The following is a 20,345-nucleotide window of genomic DNA, read 5'->3' on the forward strand; positions in this document are numbered from 1 at the left end:
TTATGCTAATCTATTATGACCTATTCTGTCAAATCCAAATAACTTTACATTCAAAACTTTTCATATTCTGGCCCTATACTGTCTATTGTAATCTTATGTTCTAAAAGCCACAAACTATTAATCCTGTAGCCTAATTAGGTTGATACCATCATTTTCACAACATCATTTTATCACTTGGGTAAATTCTTATATCTGTTCCTTTAATCATCGTTTCCATGCTTAGACACTCCATTGCCCTCCCTAAGCCCCGGCCAGATTCCACTATGGGGGATATTTTAAAGGCTCTTTTCCCCTAACCCATCTGCCCTGGAGGTGGCACAGGCTAAAAAAGACAGTCCAATTGTTTGGCTGAATTATTTGGATCTTACAGTTTTTTTGGGAGAGTTCCAGATGATTTGATGAAATGCAACATGGTCAAAAACATTTTGGTGGAGAATCATTTAATCAACTAGACCATTTGGTGAAAAATAAATCCCAGTTATTAGACTTCCCAATATTGATAATTTTGGCATGCTAGGAATTTTTAAAACATTTCTAACAATTTTTTCAGAAATTGGAATGACTGAAAGGTATAACAATAGGAGATTAGGAATTCAGTAAATCATCATTGAGAAGTGAATGACTGAATTAGTTGCAGCAATCTATGCCATCCATCCTGTGGGGGAAAAAATGAAAACATAGCTAAACAAGCAGAGCAGACATCATCAACTTAGAAAAACAATATAGTAAATAATTTGAACTAGAAAATTTTCCAAACTTGAAAATTCCAGTTTTAAAACATTTATGTTTTCTTATTTAAAAAGCAATACATATTTTGTTTTACGTAAAAGTCAGAAAATCAGAGAAGCAGAAGAACATAATAAATGCCCATAGTCCTACTCAATAGAGACTATAACTGCTCTTTCTGTACAAATGCTTTAAAATCCTGTCTTATGTATGTTTATTTATTTATTTATTTTTTTGAGACGGAGTCTCGCTCTGTCGCCCAGGCTGGAGTGCAGTGGCGCAATCTCGGCTCACTGCAAGCTGCGCCTCCCGGGTTCATGCCATTCTCCTGCCTCAGTCTCCCAAGTAGCTGGGACTACAGGCGCCCGCCACCGCGCCCAGCTAATTTTTTTGTATTTTTAGTAGAGACAGGGGTTTCACCATGTTAGCCAGGATGGTCTCGATCTCCTGACATCATGATCCGCCCACCTTAGCCTCCCAAAGTGCTGAGATTACAGGTGTGAGCCACCGCGCCCAGCATGTATATTTATTTTACATCTGTACGTATGATTCCAAAATTAGGTAATACTGTACATGGTCTATAGGTAACTATAATCTATCATTTAATAAGCTATATTTGTCAATGGTGATCATTTATTGCTCATAAAATTAATAAACTATATCAACACTGATCATTAGTTGCTAATAATTTATTTCATTTAGTGTGTTATTCCTGGGTTATTTTAACTAATCTCTATTGTTAATCCTTTAGGTTGTTTCAACTAATTTAAGAATTACAACTGGCCCATAGTAGTTACTTAATAAATATTTGAGTGAAAGGATAAATGAATGAATAATTCCACATTATTGGATGTTCAAGTTGTTTCCATTCAACTTTATTGTCGTGGGAGAGTATAATACAATCTTGGTGAAGAGCCACCAACTTAGGAAGAACTGTGAAGAAGCATGGTATTTACTCCTGCTTGTGGGTGGGGCGCATTGGGAAAGGAATGCCTGATGCATCTGGGGAGCCAAACAAGACTTCACAGGGGAGATGGGAATTGAGCCAAATTTGGAAGAAGTGAGAATTTTCAGTTTATAATTGGGGAAGATAGTACTAAGAGTAAGTGGGGTTCATTAGGAACTACTTCTTAGAAGAGACAAGACCAAAACAGAAGGCAGAAAGGGATATGGATAATGAAGGAAAAGTAGAATGCAGCTTCAGGGTTAGTAGGTTGGCATCCAATGTAGGTACAGCCCTGGATGAGGAGTAATGAGAAACTGACCTGGCTGTAGCAAAACAACTGGGCTGGGAAGTGATGCTGTTTACATTTATATGAGATTCTATCGGTCTTCCTGTTACTTTGGAGAAGGCTGTAAGGATTGGTACTCAGAGCTAGAAATGCAACTTATTTGATTTGCTAAGAAGTCCCAAGCAGGTAGGGGTGCCAAGCTGCTGCCTGTTCACATATATTTGTCTAACTGGGTGTCAGGGAAGGCAAATATGAGCCCCCTTGCATAGGCTAAATCCTGAGCAACTTTTAAGGAACTGCACAAAAGGAACTTTTAAGGCTATTTTTTGTGGATAAAGTTGTAGACAGTTATTTTTGGGAAATTATTTATGTGTTCCATTAGGTGGTTGTTTTGTGGGAGGCTGTTTAAAATTCTGTCTTAAGGAACTGCAGCTGATAAACCATAGTGCCGATAGAAATAAGAGGAATAATTTGGTCTATGAACACAAACATCAGGCTAGTTGGCATGCTTATGTAAACACCACATAGTAGCAGTGACTTTTAAGGAAGTCCTCAGACATGTTATCCCAATACTCTTCTTGAAGTTGAGGTAATAGGGTGCCAGAAAGAAAAGGAAAATAAATATCTAGTGCATTCTAAAATTTTTTCAATCCTTTGACCTGTTTGAAAGCGTGCACCTTTAATTCAGAACTAAAGTAACATCTGGAGGGCCCTTTTCTTGGGTAAGGAGAAGACATAAATGAGCTATTTGAATTATTTTCTGTTTATGGGCTGCATTTCATTTCTTCCACCATTGGTTTCAGTCCATTTAATTAAGTTTATTTGTAGGATTAAATTAATCCTTTAAGAATTATTCCATTTCAATTTTTAAAAAATCTAAGGAATGATAGATAACAAAAAGCAGTCCGTTCAGTATTACTCCTGAAACATATTTGGGGGATTGGTGATACCATCCATGTCTTCTCCAACTTCAGCTTCATATACTCAGCTGTGTACCACGCATCTTCATTGGAAGTCAGACCTGTGACCTACACAGAACTGGATCCCTTCCCTTCCCCAACTCCTTATTTTTTGTTTTCTTTGAGTTCCTTGATTCCTTTTCCCCGCCTCACATGCCACATGTAACATCCAAGTCATCAACAAGTTCTACAGATTCTGCCTTCAATGATAGCCTAAATCTAGCCACTTGTTACTATCTCTTTTGGTTCAAACCACCATGATCTTTTGCCTGGACCATTGCAATAGCTGTCTAGCTGGTCTCCTTGCTCCCCTTTTGTCCTCCTAGATCCTATTCTTCATGTAGTAGCCACTGATTTTTGGAAACTTATTAATAATTAGCCAGACACAAAGAGTATATTTACATAGTTGTTTGATTCCATTTACATAAAATCCCAAACTCAGTCTAGGGTGATGGGAATCACAACAGTGATTCAGGGGCTTACTTTGTCACCCAGGCTGGAGCGCAGTGGCGTGATCACTGCAGCCTTGAACTCCTGGGCTCAAGGGATCCTCTTGCCTCAGCCTCCCAAGTAGCTGGGACTATATGCATGAGCCACTGTTCCTGGCCAAATGCAGCTGATTTTTGTATTGACATTATATTCTGCCAATTTGCTAAATTCACTTATTCATTTTAATAGTTTTTCTGTTTTTTTTTTTTTAATCCCTTAGGATTTCTACATAGACAATCATGTTTTTAATGAACAACAAAGTTGTTTTTTTTTTTTCCCTTTTCAATCAACATGCCTCTTTTGTTTTTATTTGCCTTACTGCGCTGGCTAGGACCTCCAGTACAATGTAAGTAGAAATGGTGAGAGTGTTTAAATGTACTCCTATGTATATTTGATTCTTTTGGAATTTATTATAAATGGAATTGTTTTCTTAATTTACTTTTTGGACTGTTCATTGCTGTTGTACAGAAATACAACTGACTTTTGTGTGTTGATCTTGTACCTTGCAGTTTTGCTGAAATTGTTTATTTTCTGCAATAGATTTTTGTGGATTCTTTAGGACTTTCCATATGTAGAATCATGTTATCTGCGAATAGGGATAGTTTTACTTCTTTCTAACTTGGATAGTTTTTTTCCTTCATTTTTTCTTTTTTCTTTTTTTTCTTTCTTTCTTTTTTTTTTTTGAGACACAGTATCGCTCTGTCACCCAGGCTGGAGTGCAGTGGCATGATCTTGGCTCACTGCAACCTCCGCCTCCCAGGTTCAAGCGATTCTCCAGCCTCAGCTTCCCGAGTAGCTGGGATTACAGGCGCCCGCCACCACACTGGCTAATTTTGTATTTTTAATAGAGACAGGGTTTCTCCATGTCGGTCAGGCGTGAGCCACCGCGCCTGGCCAATAAATGTTTTTCTTCATCATGTTAGGGAAGTTCCTTTCTAGTCCTAGTTCTCTGAGTGTTTTTATTATGAAAGACTTTCAGATTTTTGTGAAATACTTTTCCTGCATTAATTGAGATGATCATATGGGTTTTCTCCCCCTTTACTCTACTCTATTGATGTGATGCATTACAATGATTGATTTTTTTTGTTTACCCATCTTTGCATTCCTGGAATAAATACTAGTTGATTGTGCCATATAATTCTTAAAATATGCTGCTTGATTTGTTTTGTTAGTATTTGGTTGCATTCTTTTGCATCTATATTCATAAGGGATATTGATCTATGACTATTATTTTCTTGTAATGGCTTTATCTGGCTTTGGTATCAAAATAATGCTGGCCACATAGGCTAAGTTAGAAAATGTTTTTTCTTCTCCTATTGTTTGAAGAGGTTGAAAAGAGTCGTGTTAATTCTTTAAATATTTGGTACAATTCACTATTAAAGCCACTAGTCCTGAGCTTTTCTTAGTTTGAAAGTTTTTGATTACTGATTCAATCTATTTTACACCTAGATTAGATTTTATATTTTTTCTTTAGCCGCTTTTGGTAATATGTGTGCTTCCAGGAATTTGTCCAGGTCATCTTTTTTATCTAATTTGTTGGTGTCCAAATGTTTATGAATTTTCTAGTTTTTCTTTTGTTACTGATTTCCAGTTTCATTTCACTGTGGTAAGAAACAACACTTTTTATGATCTCAATAGTTTAAAATTTATTAAGACTTATTTTCTGGCCTAACATATGATCTATCCTGGAAAATGTATCAAGTGCACTTGAGAAAAAATGTACATTCTGCTTTTTTTAGGTGGGTGGCATGTTCTATTAATATATATGTCTGTTAGCTCTAGTTGAATTATAGTGATGTTTATAGCCTCCATTTTGTTATTAATAAAGCCATGTCAGCTTTTTAATGCTGTCTATTTGCATAATATGTCTCTTTCCATTCTTTTTCTTTTGCACGATCACTTTATATTTATAGTATATTTCTTGCACACAGAATGTAATTGAAGCTTACTTTTCTAAAATCTACTTTCTTTCGTTTTTTTTTTTTTTTGAGGTGGAGTCTCACTCTGTCACCCAGGCTGGAGTGCAGTGGCATGATCTCGGCTCACTGCAACCTCCACCTCCCGGGTTCAAGCAATTCTCCTGTCCTAGCCTCCCAAGTAGCTGGGATTAGACGTGCCTGCCACCATACCCAGCTAATTTTTGTATTTTTAGTAGAGACGGGTTTCACCATATTGGTCAGGCTGGTCTTGAACTCCTGACCTCGTGATCCACCTGCCTCGGCCTCCCAAAGTGCTGGATTACAGGCGTGAGCCACCTCGCCCGGCCCCTAAAATCTTCTTTCATAGCATCTATCTTGTACTTGGAACATTTAGTCCATGTGTATTTGAATATTTATTGAGATGATTGGGTTTGTGTTTACAATCCTGCTGTTTGTTTTCTTTTTGTTCCATCTGTTTTTCATTCTTTATTTCTGCATCTTTTGGAAAAATCAGATATTTTGGTAATTCATTTTTCTTATTTTATTGGCTTTTTAGAGAAACCTTTTAATATTTTTGTGAGTTTTAGGGATTACATTATTTATTCTTATTATATGGTCCATTTAGAATTAATATTGTTAATCCCATTCAAAAATTTGTTTATTTGTTTTGCTTTTCAGTTCTAGAATTTTCATGTTTTCTTTGGTTGTTGTTCTCTGTTGTTATTCTCCATTTGTTCATTGTATCTATCTTTTCTTTGAAATCCTTGAAAATATTTATAGTAGCTATTTTAAAGTCCTCTGCTAATACCAATATCTGGGACATCTTGGCTTCTGTTGATTTTGAATACTTCTTTATTTTCCCCTTAAGGGTTTCATTTTTCCGCTTTTTCACATATCTGGTAGATTTTTATTATGCTCTGTATGCTATAAATGAGACATTATAGGGAGCCTGGTCAATACTGTCTCTTTTTAAAGGGTGTTGTATTTAGTTCTGCCAAGAAGTTAAATTACCAGATTTACTTGATGTGGATTTAGTCTTTGTTAGAGCTGGTCTATTCCAGCTTTGTTCTTACTTTTCAGGTAATGACCTTCCTGAGTTTCAGCTGGATGCCTGAAGTGCTCAGCTGCATTTTTCTACTCTGGCTATTCTGAAATGCAGTATTTTCCAGCCCTACCCAACCTTTGGTATTCATCTCCCAGGCCTGTGGCTGCTTCTCTTTACTGAGCCTCACAAAATCTTTCCTGTGCACGGACAGCCAAGGATCTTTGGGAAATCTCATGTAGACTTCTGGGCCCTTCCTCTGTGTAGATTTCTTCTCTCCAGGCTGTTGACCTGCTTCAGGGTCCTCATCATTGCTTTCTGCCTTTTGAGCTCAGCGATACTGCTGTGTATTGCGTGGGATTCATTTTCCTCAGCCATACCTAGAACACGACCCAAGGCAGAAAGCTGGAATGGACCTGAGGTTCATCGCCTGTTTCCTTCCACCCACCATTTAAAAGCAGCTTATTTGTGTGAAACTTTGTGTTGAGTTCTGTGAGGGATAGTAATAGGCAAGTAACAGGGAGCTTATAATTTAACCAAAGAGAAAATGTCTATATGTTCTGTGGAATTCAGAGCATTTTCCTTGACTTCCAAAATTATTTTCCTCAACTTCCAAAATTTAGGGCTACTAGCTAGTTGGTAAGAAGGAATTTCAGATACATTTTTCTTCTAGATTTTTTTCAGGCTCCATGTTCCAAAATCTAAATGGAAGGTAAGAAGGAAGCAAGAGGGCATCACATACCAGAGAGATTTATACCCCAAAGTGGATCATGAGCACATTAGGAGATAATACGGTATTATTCTCAGAGGCCTGCCATATAAAATTCCTTCTAATTTATTTTTTTTAATGGTATGTGCCTGAAAGTTCTCTTTTATGGTTTTGGAAGCAAAATAAGAACCAGAGTAGCTTATGAGAGAGTTTTCTGGGTTCAGCCCAGAAAAATGTTGCTTCTGTCCTAGACCCTTTGATCTGGTTCTTAATGCCAGCCTTCATTCCTCTAGATCTGTTTATTGAATACTGGCTGTGTTGCAGAGACTTTGCTAGAATCTGAGGACAGAGAGATAAAAGACACAATGCCTTCAAAACACCTACAATGCAGACACTTAAATAAATGCAATAAAATGTGGTTAAGGTCTTGGATAGAGGACAGTCATGGAAACACATAGAACAGACATTTAATCAGTGCTAGGGAGAGGGAAGATATCAAGGAATGCTTCCTGGAGGTGGCGACATCTAAGCCGAGTTTTAAAGTGGGGATGAGGGTGAAGGAACTGGGAATAGGTAAAACATACCTTAGAGAGCTGCACCTACAAAAACATGGAAGCCTAGAGAATCTTAGAACTTCAAGTGGGGTTCAGTGTGCCCGGGAGTTGGATTTCAGGCAGAGACCGTAGGGTAAGTTGGAGAACAGGTAGGCAGGGTTAGACGAAGCAGAGACTTTTAATAACCATCAAGCGGGCCTGCCATCCAACTGCTGTGAGCCATTTTCCCTTTTTGAATTTTATTTTTTTAATCTCTAGAGCAATACATGTTTATGTTAAGAAATGAAAAAAATACATAGATAGGTAAAATGAAGCGAATTATACCACCCACAATCCTGCCACAAAACAGGTTTTAACAAGTTATAAATCCCTCCAGATCAAAATGCTACTGAACTCTACTTACTGTTTTATAACCTTTTTTTTTTGTTCAGTTAGTATTTTAGAAACGTTTTTACATGTTAATAGATATTCTTTTGCATTATCCTGAATACTGGTATTTCTTTAGTCATACTATCATGTATTAAAACATTAATACATTGTAAATACATTTGAATATTAGACATTTCAATTGTTTTCAATGTTTGGCTATTAAAAATAGTATTTAGATGAATGTTCTTGGCCATACAGGTAATAACTTCACTGGGTCCTTGTCAATAACTTTATTAAATCTCAATCTTAAGACAACAAGCCTGTAAGATTAACATACCAGGAATAATTAGAAAGCATTGCAAGACCATATGTAACCATCTCCCTATTGATCATCCTTAGTTGTTGCAACATCCTCAATAGTGACCTTCCCACACTCTGCCTCATAATATTTAGTCTGTCAAATCTACCATCTGCAAAGGGAGTGAACTGGCTCGTGAAGAGGTGGTGAAGCTGGTTCAATTCAGTGTAACAGACAATGGGGGCCTCCGTGTGCCAGGGAGGGAGTGGGGGAACTCCACAGGGAGCTCAGTCTGGGGAGGGATGCGCCTCATTATCTGCAGTAAATGATGTGAGAGAAGTATGTGTGAGACGCTTGGTGCCCAGAAGAGGGGCATGCAGCACAGTGTAGGGGGCCATGGGGTTGCAGCGATTTCTTAGAGATGGTGCCATGCCGGGGCTGACCACCAAGTTGGGACTCTGTAAAGAGTAATCAAATAAGATTCAACAGGGTTTTGGCATGAGGTGAGCAGTTAATCCAAATGATATCTAAAATGCTTTCTAATGTTGCAAATTTATTCCCCTGTAAAATAATCAGCTACTTAAAACTACAGACACTGTCACTTGCATTATGTCATTTAATCTTCACAATGTCCCTATAGGACAATAGATGTCATTCCCACTTGTACAGAGCAGTAAGTGAGGCTCACAGTAGTTGTAGCTAGAGGAGTAGGGAATCTAAACCTAAATCTCTTCTACTCCAAACCCCAAGTTTTATCAGTATATCACATCACTACTATGGGCTGAATTCCTTAGCAGGGGTTGTTTCCTTTACCTGTAATATTCTTCCTTTCGGTTTGTTCATCCTCTAGAGAGAGAAGGGATGGAGATCCTTCTGTTGCAAACTCTGCATTAGGAGTTTTACATAAGTTGTCTCATTCAATCCTCACAACAGTCCTGTGAGGCACAGGAAAGTTATGTTTACCTGCCCAGATTAAGGAATGTGGCCAACTCAGGAATGACGAAGGCCAGGTGCGGTGGCTCATGCCTGTAATCTCAGCACTTTGGGAGGCTGAGGTGGGAGGCTGAGGATCACTTGAGCCCAGGAGTTCAAGACCAGCCAAGGCAACACAGCAAGATTTCATCTCTACCAAAAATAAAAAAATTAGCCAGGTGCCTGTCGTCCCAGTTACTTGGGAGGTTGAAGTGGGAGGATTGCTTGACCTTGGGAGGTAGAGGCTGCAGTGAGCTGTGATCACACCACTTTACTCCAGCTGGGGTGACAAAGTGAGACCCAGTCTTAAAACAAAACAAAAAAAAAGAGGGACTGAGCAGGAACTTTATCTGCCATCAGAGACCATATGTCTTTCCCGATGGCCCAGGCCATTTATCATGTCCTTGCTAAACCTCCTCCTCTGAGCCTTGTTGAAGTCCTCAAGGTTAGAAGAGTGGTCTATAATTATAAAAATTCCATTGTATGACTTCAGCTCCTGCAAAACTGACCGAGATTAATACATTCTTTGTTTGCTTTCACTCTTACACGCTCTGTTCAGCACTTATTCTACAGAAAGGTGCCTGGTAGATTTAGGACATGACTGTTCATAGGCCTCAAATGGGGTCAAATTAGGAAAGTCCCTTGGTTTTTGGTCTCAAGAGGTTAATTGCTGATTACTAACCTGGACTGCTTGATGGATTTTATGTTTAACTGTTGTGTTTATTTGTTTGTTTGTTTCTGTTTTATGAGACAGTATCTTTCCCTGTCACCTGGGCTGGAGTCCAGTGGTGTGAACACAACTCACTGCAGCCTCAATATCCTGGGCTCAAGTGATCCTCCTGCCTCTGCCTCCCTAGTAGCTGGGACTACAGGCACACGCCACCATGCCTGGTTAAGTTTTTGATTTTTGGTAGAACTGGGGTCTCACTATTTGCACAGGCTAGTTGTGAACTCCTGGTATCAAGGGATTCTCCCAATGTGCTGGGATTTCGGCCTCCCAAAGTGCTGGGATTACAGGCATGAGCCATCATGCCCAGCCTCTGTTTAACTGTTAACATCATGAGGTTTCCTTTCAATGAGGAAGGGAGGCCTGGGGAGGTGTGATGGGGAAGATGGAGAAGCACAGGAGACATCACAAAGCTAGCAGAAGTGTGGCACGATTAAGACCCTGGTTTCTTAGATCCCATAAGCAAGTGCCAGTATTCTTTTGATCAACATTTGATTCTCCGTTTCCTTCTTAGCATATAGATAGCTGCTTCAGGTCATGAAAAAATACATTTAGTGAAATGAAACACAGCAGATATGTTCACCACGAAACTAAAAAGAAAAGTTAGCCATAAACTATCTTATTGCATTGAAATGTTAGGCTGAACCCCTAAGAATGTTGATGAGGCCATTCTTGGATGCCTGTACTGAATTGAACCAAGAGAGGAATATTTAGGATATGTTGAAGAGGCTATTTGGCTCAATGAACAAAGGAGTTTCTGCAGGCCCAGGGAGTGGAATGAAAATTGGCATGATCATTCTGGAGAATATATGGAGTCAAACAGAGAATGAGAATGGAGTTTGCAAAGAGGATATGTTAGGGGAATAAAGGCTGATAAACAACACTTGTATTTGTAGGAAAATAGGGAGAGTAAATCAAGGAATTCAAAGGGAAAGAGAAACTCACTTCAAGTAGGGGAGAAAAAACTCCTATAATTTTCATTCTTCTTTGTAGATAAAAAGGAAACAAATGAAAATAAGATATTAGAAGTCAGTAAGAATTTATGGGAGTATAAAGTTGGTTTTATGGATGCAAAGCCCTTTTCATTGCTGTACGAAACTCCTGGCTGCATGAAACTCCTGGCTGCATGCTAACAATGGACATCTGATCTCCTTGCAGCTGTATTTTGCTGTTTTTTGTTCTTGGCTTGTACCTTGCACCCTGGGTCTGTGGGAAACTAGAACTGTCCCAGAGTTCTGGAGGGTAGGCCAAGGTTAGATACTGGAGTGGGTTCTTTAATTTATTGTACTGATTCTTCTTAGGGAAGAATGAAGATTGCTTGTTAGAATTTTAGCTCTGAGAGATGACTCTGAAACAGTAAATTAACTCCAATGACCTGAGTCATTTTGAAAACTCCCAGTTTCAGGATAAAAAATATAATCCTATTTAGAAATTCCTGGTGTGATCACAGATGTAGCATTGGTTCTTTTCACAAAACCCGTAAATTAAAAAGTACATAATCCAAAGTCAATTAAATAGTAAGATATTATAACAAATTCTTTTATTTCATTAGCTTTTCAAAATGTGGATAACACACACTCAACCCAAGGAATTTACATTTTTCCACTGACTGCTAAAAATCAATGGAAATAACTCTAGTCCTGGTACCACCTCACTGTGGGGTGACCTACCTTTGAAATAATTTATTGGTTCCAGCTGATTTTTACATTGTTGGTCATTAAGTTAGGCTTGATGAGAAACATATAATTTGAGTTGGGGATTCAAGTATTATATTGCATTTCTCTTCACAACTAGAGATAAATTCGTCATGGTTTTTCTTTTCATAGGCTCATGCCAAAGTCTGGCATCTCTACAATACTTCTTTCCGTCCCACTCAGGGAGGCCAGGTGTCCATCGCCCTAAGCTCTCACTGGATCAATCCTCGAAGAATGACCGACCATAGCATCAAAGAATGTCAAAAATCTCTGGACTTTGTACTAGGCTGGTTTGCCAAACCCATATTTATTGATGGTGACTATCCCGAGAGCATGAAGAATAACCTTTCGTCTCTTCTGCCTGATTTTACTGAATCTGAGAAAAAGTTCATCAAAGGAACTGCTGACTTTTTTGCTCTTTCCTTTGGACCAACCTTGAGTTTTCAACTTTTGGACCCTCACATGAAATTCCGCCAATTAGAATCTCCCAGCCTGAGACAACTGCTTTCCTGGATTGACCTTGAATATAACCATCCTCAAATATTTATTGTGGAAAATGGCTGGTTTGTCTCAGGGACCACTAAGAGAGATGATGCCAAATATATGTATTACCTCAAAAAGTTCATCATGGAAACCTTAAAAGGTATGATTTTGGGTAAAGTTCTCATTTCCTGCCAAAGTCTTCTAAAAAAAAATCTCCAAGATTATCTAACATGAACTATGTGAATTTATATTTTTAAATCCTAATGGAGACATTCAATTTGGCAATAGTAGGAATGCATTCGTGTAACACCTTTCTCATTTGGGGTCTTGAGGAACTTAAAGTAATTTTTAAAAACCCATTTGTAAATGAGAAACTGGGTTATAATATTTGTAATTACTTAACTTTCAGAGTTACTAATCTAGATTTTTAGATTAAATTGAACATATATCCCAGGATATCCAGCTCTCTGCACATGTTTTTCAGTTCTTGTTATTTTGGTTGAGTAAAACACTTTAAAGAAAAAGGAATGTCCATGTTTCCTAGAGAAAACAGTATAAATAGATCATGCTTTTAAAGCCTTCATTTATTTATTTATTGCATCAGACACAATGCTGGGTGTCTAGGATGGAAAGTGGTACAAGACATCTTTCCAGCCCTGTAGAACATCTATTATAAATAAGGAATTATTCTGTCGTGGTGCTCAGAAATCCAAAAAAACATATCGATAGGCCTATTTTGAGGGCATTTATTTGTAGAGTTATATAGGTTTGATTAGAGTCTTTTGTCAAGAAGAGAAATCATTGGCTTACCAAACAAGAAGCATTACACTTTATTTAAGTAGGAGAACGCTCAGATGCTCTTGAATCATGATGCAAGTGCCCAGCGAAGGGTCGTGTTGCTCTTGTCCCCTCTTCCCTTTGCAGCCATCAAGCTGGATGGGGTGGATGTCATCGGGTACACTGCGTGGTCCCTCATGGACGGTTTCGAGTGGCACAGAGGTTACAGCATCAGGCGTGGACTCTTCTATGTCGACTTTCTAAGCCAGGAAAAGACGTTGTTGCCAAAGTCTTCAGCTTTGTTCTACCAAAAGCTGATAGAGAAAAATGGCTTTCCTCCTTTACCTGAAAATCAGCCCCTAGAAGGGACATTTCCCTGTGACTTTGCTTGGGGAATTGTTGACAACTACATTCAAGTAAGTCAGCTGGCAAAACCTATCAGCAGTCTCACCAAGCCCTATCACTAGTAAGTAGTGCTTCCTTCCTAGGCTGATTGTCACGGCACATTGTCCGTTCTTTGAGCCAAAACCAATTCCTTATGAGCACACTAAGGATACAATTTGGAATGTTGCACCCTGCTCTCCCGAAATCTTCCTATCTTCATCTTGTTTACGTTAGATGCAAAGAGAAATAAATTTAAAACATATCAATATTTAAGATCCGATTAAGACAGTGAAAAGATAAAACACTCTCTTTTCATCCTGTGGGTTTTGATCCTTTTTAAGGCAGTTGAGTTTTTTCACGAACAGGATCTAACATAGAACTCCAAAGCCTCCGAGTTTCAGTGGTGCTGCTGAGACTGAGGCAGGAACATGAGGCGGACTCCTCCAGAGGCACAACTGTGGGCTCCACAAATGTGCCGAGATACCCTAAGAAAGTAAACCCTAGATCCAATGATTCACTGGTCAGAATGTCTTTTTTAGCAATAGTCTTTGAAATGATATGAAATTTCTTCAAAATGATCAACCAGTATTTATTGAGCATCTTCTCAGTAGTAAGCCTTTAACATTCTTTTAAATTTCCCAAATTTTGAAGGGACTTGTTTTCCAGCATTTGATTGGATACTCTAGTAAGCACTGATTGGATGTCTAGTGTCTCCAAAGCCTTGTGTTAGTTGCTCGGGTCGCTTGGTTAAGGGGAGTGCAGGTAGAGGGTACACTGAGATGAGTAAGGGCAACCTTTGCATTCAAAGGAGCAAAGGAATCTACTGAGAGAAAACAATGTACGCACAAATGATGCAATGGAGTGAAGCGGGCATGGTGGTAAGTAACAAGGGTAGGGCTGGGGGATTGCTGCTGATAGAGTCCAAGTGTGATAGAGTCTCAAGACAGGGACAGAGTTCAGTGTCCATAGACAAGCAGTTGGCTTTGACATGTTTGGGTTATAGTAGCCAATTCATTGGTTCTGCAAATCACAGCTTGAAAGGAAACGCTTGGAAGAATGTGAAATGGGTTGCTGTTTTCTTGTAAATATCAAATTGAAATCTTTTATTTATAAGGAAATAAATTAACACTATCCTTAATACATTTTTTGCTGGTTGGGATTATTCTTCTTTTTCAGACCATCCAGTTCATTTTACAGGCAGTCTCAGACTTAAACCCTCACCTTCCATTTAAAAGATGACTGGCTCACACCTGTAATCCCAGCACTTTGGGAGGCCGAGGCGGGTAGGTCACGAGGTCAGGAGATCGAGACCATCCTTGCTAGTATGGTGAAACTCCGTCTCTACTAAAAATACAAAAAATTAGCCAGTTGTGGTGGCGGGTGCCTGTAGTCCCAGCTACTCGGGAGGCTGAGGCAGGAGAATGGTGTGAACCCGGGAGGTGGAGCTTTCAGTGAGCCGAGATCGCACCACTGCACTCCGGCCTGGGTGACAGAGCCAGACTTCATTGCTGCAAAAAAAAAAAAAAAAAAAAAAAGACTGGATGTGTCATCTTCTATGCCAGGATATGTGAGCCCAGGAGAAAGGTTCTGAGCTCCCTCCTGTTTAGTGTGCAATTTTCTGCCCTGCTCCGACTCTCTCCTTCTCTCCAAGCCCCCTGCTATTTGAAATCTTACCCTAATTTCCCTCCTCAGAGTAGATTCCACTGTGGGGTTCAGAGAGGATCTGAGGTGGGAGAAGTGAGGCTGGTGAGGAAGAAGGGGAGAAGGAGAAAGGGAAGAAGACCTCCGCAGTCCTCCTTCCTCCTCCTCTTTACTGGGACTGGGGATAGATCGGATGGTCCCTGGTCCTTGTGCTATCTCTTGCCTGCTCCCTGCTGAGCACGGATCTCTGATAGCAGCCTGAGTCTGGCAGATTCAGTCCTTTGTATGCGGCACAATCTCCCAGCCAGCATTGCTGTGCAGACCGTGGGAACGAATGCAGAACAAGAGTAGGGGTGTCGGAGGGAGCCCTACTTCTCCTGCTTTTTTCCTCATCCGGGGGCTGTGTGCTGGCTTTGGGAATTGGTAAGTAGTGAGAAAGTCTTAAGGGTACATCCTGTTTGCTTGAGGGATAAGAGAAACGCTGGTCAGAAGCAGTAAGTGTAGCAGTGAATAGCAAGGGAGATGGGAGATAATTCCTTTTCCTACTGCACTCTAGAAGCTATTGTTTTAGAATCTGACCTAAGGTCAGCCACTAATTGGCCCCAGTGGTCTCTCTCTCAGATCACACTGTCCTTTTTTCCTCATCAACTTGGGGACCGCACCCCTGTTGCTGGCAGAGTCTCCTCCTGTGCAGAACTCAACAAACACAAAATTAAGTCACTCTCAAACCCACAGCAGATGGAATCTTCTCTGGAAGCTCTCTGGTGGGGAAAGGCTGCAACTGCTGTTTTCTTCTTCTGGTTTTCATCTCAGGCTCTGTGTTACATTGACAGGACCCTTCTCAAGCTAACTGGACACAGGTTGACTATGTCAGCCTAACTGACACAGTCAAAATAAGTTCTTTGTATGCCAGTTCTGAGGTGTGTGTGTTTTCACTTACAAACAGTACTCTACAGCTTTAAGACATTATATTAAAATCCTGAGAAGTGATTTTTAAACCACTGAACTTCATCTTTTCCCTCCTGGCGAGTATTTGGAACTTTCAGTGTTTGAGGCATGCATTTCACCTGAACAACTTGAAAAATAATGTCCTAAGAAGCACACAACCCTGACCTTAGGCTCATTCACGTGGATTGTCACTTTACTTGGACCTACTTTCTCGGCTGAGAGGTTTGTTTTCCCATAACCACGGATGCTCATAGTTAATATAAATATCGAACTCAGTATGTACTGAGGACATAGAGCCTCTTTAACATTGGTCCCTGTGAGGAGAAAGTTTCTCCCATAACATACTAAATACATGTTTTAATAGCCATTCCTTCTGAAAGGTCCAACTTCACTATTTTATTTTTTAGTAAAACTTAACAAATTAATGGAGGTTAGGTGGAATTTTGCCTCAAATGTCCTGTATTTTCTTTCTCTTTCTTTCTTTTTTTTTGAGACAGACTCTGTCGGCGCGATCTCAGCTCACTGCAAGCTCCGCCTCCTGGGTTCACGCCATTCTCCTGCCTCAGCCTCCTGAGTAGCTGGGACTATAGGTGACCGCCACCTCGCCCGGCTAATTTTTTGTATTTTTAGTAGAGACAGGGTTTCACCGTGTTAGCCAGGATGGTCTCGATCTCCTGATCTCGTGATCCACCTGCCTCGGCCTCCCAAAGTGTTGGGATTACAGGCGTGAGCCACCGCGCCCGGCCTGTTCTGCATTTTCAAGAAACATTTTTTTTCCTCCAGAAATGACACCGTAGTCTTTCATATTTGTTTTCAGATGGACTGAATAAAAGCTGTTGTTTTGGAACAATCACGGTAAAAAAAAGTTATGAGTTTAGTCAACTCAGAGCTCTATAAAAATAATCCAAAAAATTCCTTCAAACTCTGAACACTTCAAAAGAGCGTGCAAATATTCTCTCCTTCAAAGCTGAGGAAACATGATTTGTGGGGTGCATCACAGTGGAAAAATACTTCTGACAGCATTCCCACAGCATTCGGGGAAGTTCATGCATGAGTGTTCTGCGAGGGACGCTTCTCCAGAAAAGGCAGTTTCCCTTTGACATGCTGTTTTTAATGACTTTTCTTTGTAAACACATTTACCTCTCCAGAGAAATAGCAGTGCATTTGCAACAGGCCGGTAAAATGCAACAAAAACTCTGCTACGGTTTGTGACCCTTGCTTTTATACAGCGCATCAGACCAAGGAACCTGTTCTGACGGGATTATTTCAGAGGGGAACACGGGCTTAGGGTGCAGTTCTTCCAGATGGATTTTTCAGTTTGCGTTCCCTCCACAGCGGACACGTGAAGGAATGATTTTGTGATTTTGATTTGATAATTTGTCAACTTTTCCTAAATGCGTATTTTTATTTGGGAGGATTTTATAACATATGATTGAGAACTATAATTGGCATCATTGTTAACAGAAGAATAATTTAGAAAAAATTTTTAACTATATTAAAAATTCCACTATGGGTGGATGACAATATTGTTCTTTCCTTCCATGTTCTCCCTTGGACTTTCTGTTCTTTCCTTCCTTTCTTCCTTCCTTCCTTCCCTCCCTCCCTCCCTCCCTCCTTCCTTCCTTTCTTCCTTCCTTTCTCTTTCTTTTTTTTTTTTTGAGATGGAGTCTCGTTCTGTCACCCAGGCTGGAATGCAGTGGCATGATCCCAGCTCACTGCAACCTCTGCCTCCTGGGTTCAAGTGATTCTCCTGCCTCAACCTCCTGAGTAGCTGGGATTACAGGTGTGCACCACCATGCCCAGCTACTTTTTGTATTTTTGGTAGAGATGGGGTTTCACTGTGTTGGTCAGGCTGGTCTCAAACTCCTGACCTCGTGATCTGCCCGCCTCAGCCCTGCAAAGTGCTGGGATTACAGGCATGAGCCACCGCACCTGGCTTTCTCTTGGACTTTCTACCATCAGTCAGATTGAATTTATTAGATTCTGTCATTGACCCTAAACCCAACAAAAGGCAAGAGTTATGTTTATTTAGCACTTCCTCTCCCTATAGCAAACCTCAATTTAGAGTGTAATTTTAAGCACAATTTAATTATAAATATCTTTTCATTTTCTTACTTTACTTACTCAGTTTTTTAAATTTGATTTTTTTTTTTTTTTTTTTGAGAGAAGGTCTTGCTCCATCACTAAGGCTGGTATAGAGTGATGTGATCATGACTTACTGCGGTCCTGACCTCCCAGGCTTAGGTTATCCTCCCACCTCAACCTCCTGAGTAACTAGGACTGCAGGCCCATGCCACCATGCCAGGCTAAGATGGGATTTTGACATGTTGCCCCAGCTGGTCTCCAACTCCTGGCCTCAAGTGATCCTCTCACCTCAGCTTCCCAAAGTGCTGGGATTATAGGCATGAGCCACTGCACCTGGCTAACTCACTCACATTTTAAACTTTTTCTTTTTTTCATCTAGTTTTTTTTTTTTTATTTGAAAGTCTCATGCCATTAGTGATTTCTTATATTAAAAGAAAAACACCCAAAAATACTCTGCTTACATAACACTGACCAGCAGTGTGCAAGACTCATTAGCGTTTGTCATCTGAAGTGACCAAATCCAGACTTTTGGGGGTAACATTAGAGAAACAGTTTAAGAGTTAGAACTGCGGGTAAAGCGAGTGTGCATATGAGAAAGTGGAATATTGTCTTCCTCAGGAGCTGACAATTGATGAAAACAGGTCACATTCTCAGCTAGAAAGGCTTCTATTTTTGCTGATATTCCTGGCTAGTTTTGCCAAAATAATTGCATTGAGTTACTTCCTCAGGACTGTCCAGGTGACGCTCATGTTTACTCTGCCCTTTGCAGGTAGATACCACTCTATCTCAGTTTACCGACCTGAATGTTTACCTGTGGGATGTCCACCACAGTAAAAGGCTTATTAAAGTGGATGGGGTTGTGACCAAGAAGAGAAAATCCTACTGTGTTGATTTTGCCGCCATCCAGCCCCAGATCACTTTACTCCAGGAAATGCACGTTACGCATTTTCGCTTCTCCCTGGACTGGGCCCTGATTCTCCCTCTGGGTAACCAGTCCCAGGTAAACCACACCATCCTGCAGTACTATCGCTGCATGGTCAGCGAGCTTGTCCGTGTCAACATCACCCCGGTGGTGGCCCTGTGGCAGCCTGTGGCCCCGAACCAAGGACTGCCGCGCCTCCTGGCCAGGCAGGGTGCCTGGGAGAACCCCTACACTGCCCTGGCCTTTGCGGAGTATGCCCGACTGTGCTTTCAAGAGCTCGGCCATCACGTCAAGCTTTGGATAACGATGAATGAGCCGTATACAAGGAACATGACATACAGTGCCGGCCACAACCTCCTGAAGGCCCATGCCCTGGCTTGGCATGTGTATAATGAAAAGTTTAGGCATGCTCAGAATGGGAAAATATCCATAGCCTTGCAGGCCGATTGGATAGAACCTGCCTGCCCTTTCTCCCAAAAGGACAAAGAAGTGGCCGAGAGAGTTTTGGAATTTGACATTGGCTGGCTGGCTGAGCCCATTTTCGGCTCTGGAGATTATCCATGGGTGATGAGGGACTGGCTGAACCAAAGAAACAATTTTCATCTTCCTTATATCACTGAAGATGAAAAAAAGCTAATCCAGGGTACCTTTGACTTTTTGGCTTTAAGCCATTATACCACCATCCTTGTAGACTCAGAAAAAGAAGATCCAATAAAATACAATGATTACCTAGAAGTGCAAGAAATGACCGACATCACGTGGCTCAACTCTCCCAGTCAGGTGGCAGTGGTGCCCTGGGGGTTGCGCAAAGTACTGAACTGGCTGAAGTTCAAGTACGGAGACCTCCCCATGTACATAATATCCAACGGAATCGACGACGGGCTGCATGCTGAGGACGACCAGCTGAGGGTGTATTATATGCAGAATTACATAAACGAAGCTCTCAAAGGTAAGGAGTCCCAGCTGTGGCAATCTCCTGAAGGTTATGTCACCAGAGGGCGTGACACTTGATTAAATCTCCAACATCAACACACACTGTTACCCTTGGAATGGAGGGCTATCCATTTCGTGCCTCACTGAAACAGTCCAAGAGATATCTAGCATTTTCCCAAGGATAAAGGAGTGTAGCTAAAAGTGGAAGACCAGAAATCCCTAGCCCCTACTCTGGATCTATGCAAGCATAGATTCTCGTCTTCCATCTTGGATGGCTCCACGGCAGTCTTAACTGGTTCATGTACATAAAGGAGTACATAAAGATTTAACCTTACTGGGCATGGTGGCTCACACCTGTAATCCCAGCATTTTGGGAGGCCAAGGCGGGAGGATTGCTTGAGCCTAGAAGTTTGAGACCAGCCTGGGCAACATAGTGAGACCTTGTCTCTACTAAAAATCACAAAAATTAGCTGGGTATGGTG

The 20,345-nt window shown here is 40.6% G+C and overlaps 1 protein-coding gene across 1 annotated transcript in view; it reads left to right on the forward strand.

Annotated features, from left to right (window-relative positions):
- KL (klotho) overlaps positions 1–20,345 on the forward strand; it is a gene marked incomplete at its 5' end in the record, with an annotated part of 53,091 nt that overhangs the window by 20,578 nt on the left and 12,168 nt on the right. Inside the window, 3 exons of the mRNA XM_011997825.1 lie at positions 11,823–12,333; positions 13,098–13,366; positions 18,778–19,879. Of these exons, the coding sequence (XP_011853215.1) occupies positions 11,823–12,333; positions 13,098–13,366; positions 18,778–19,879 (1,882 nt within the window). The remainder of the gene's footprint in view (positions 1–11,822; positions 12,334–13,097; positions 13,367–18,777; positions 19,880–20,345) is intronic.

The sequence above is a fragment of the Mandrillus leucophaeus genome, unplaced genomic scaffold, assembly GCF_000951045.1.
Source record: "Mandrillus leucophaeus isolate KB7577 unplaced genomic scaffold, Mleu.le_1.0 Scaffold549, whole genome shotgun sequence".
NCBI classification, from domain to species: Eukaryota; Metazoa; Chordata; class Mammalia; order Primates; family Cercopithecidae; genus Mandrillus; species Mandrillus leucophaeus.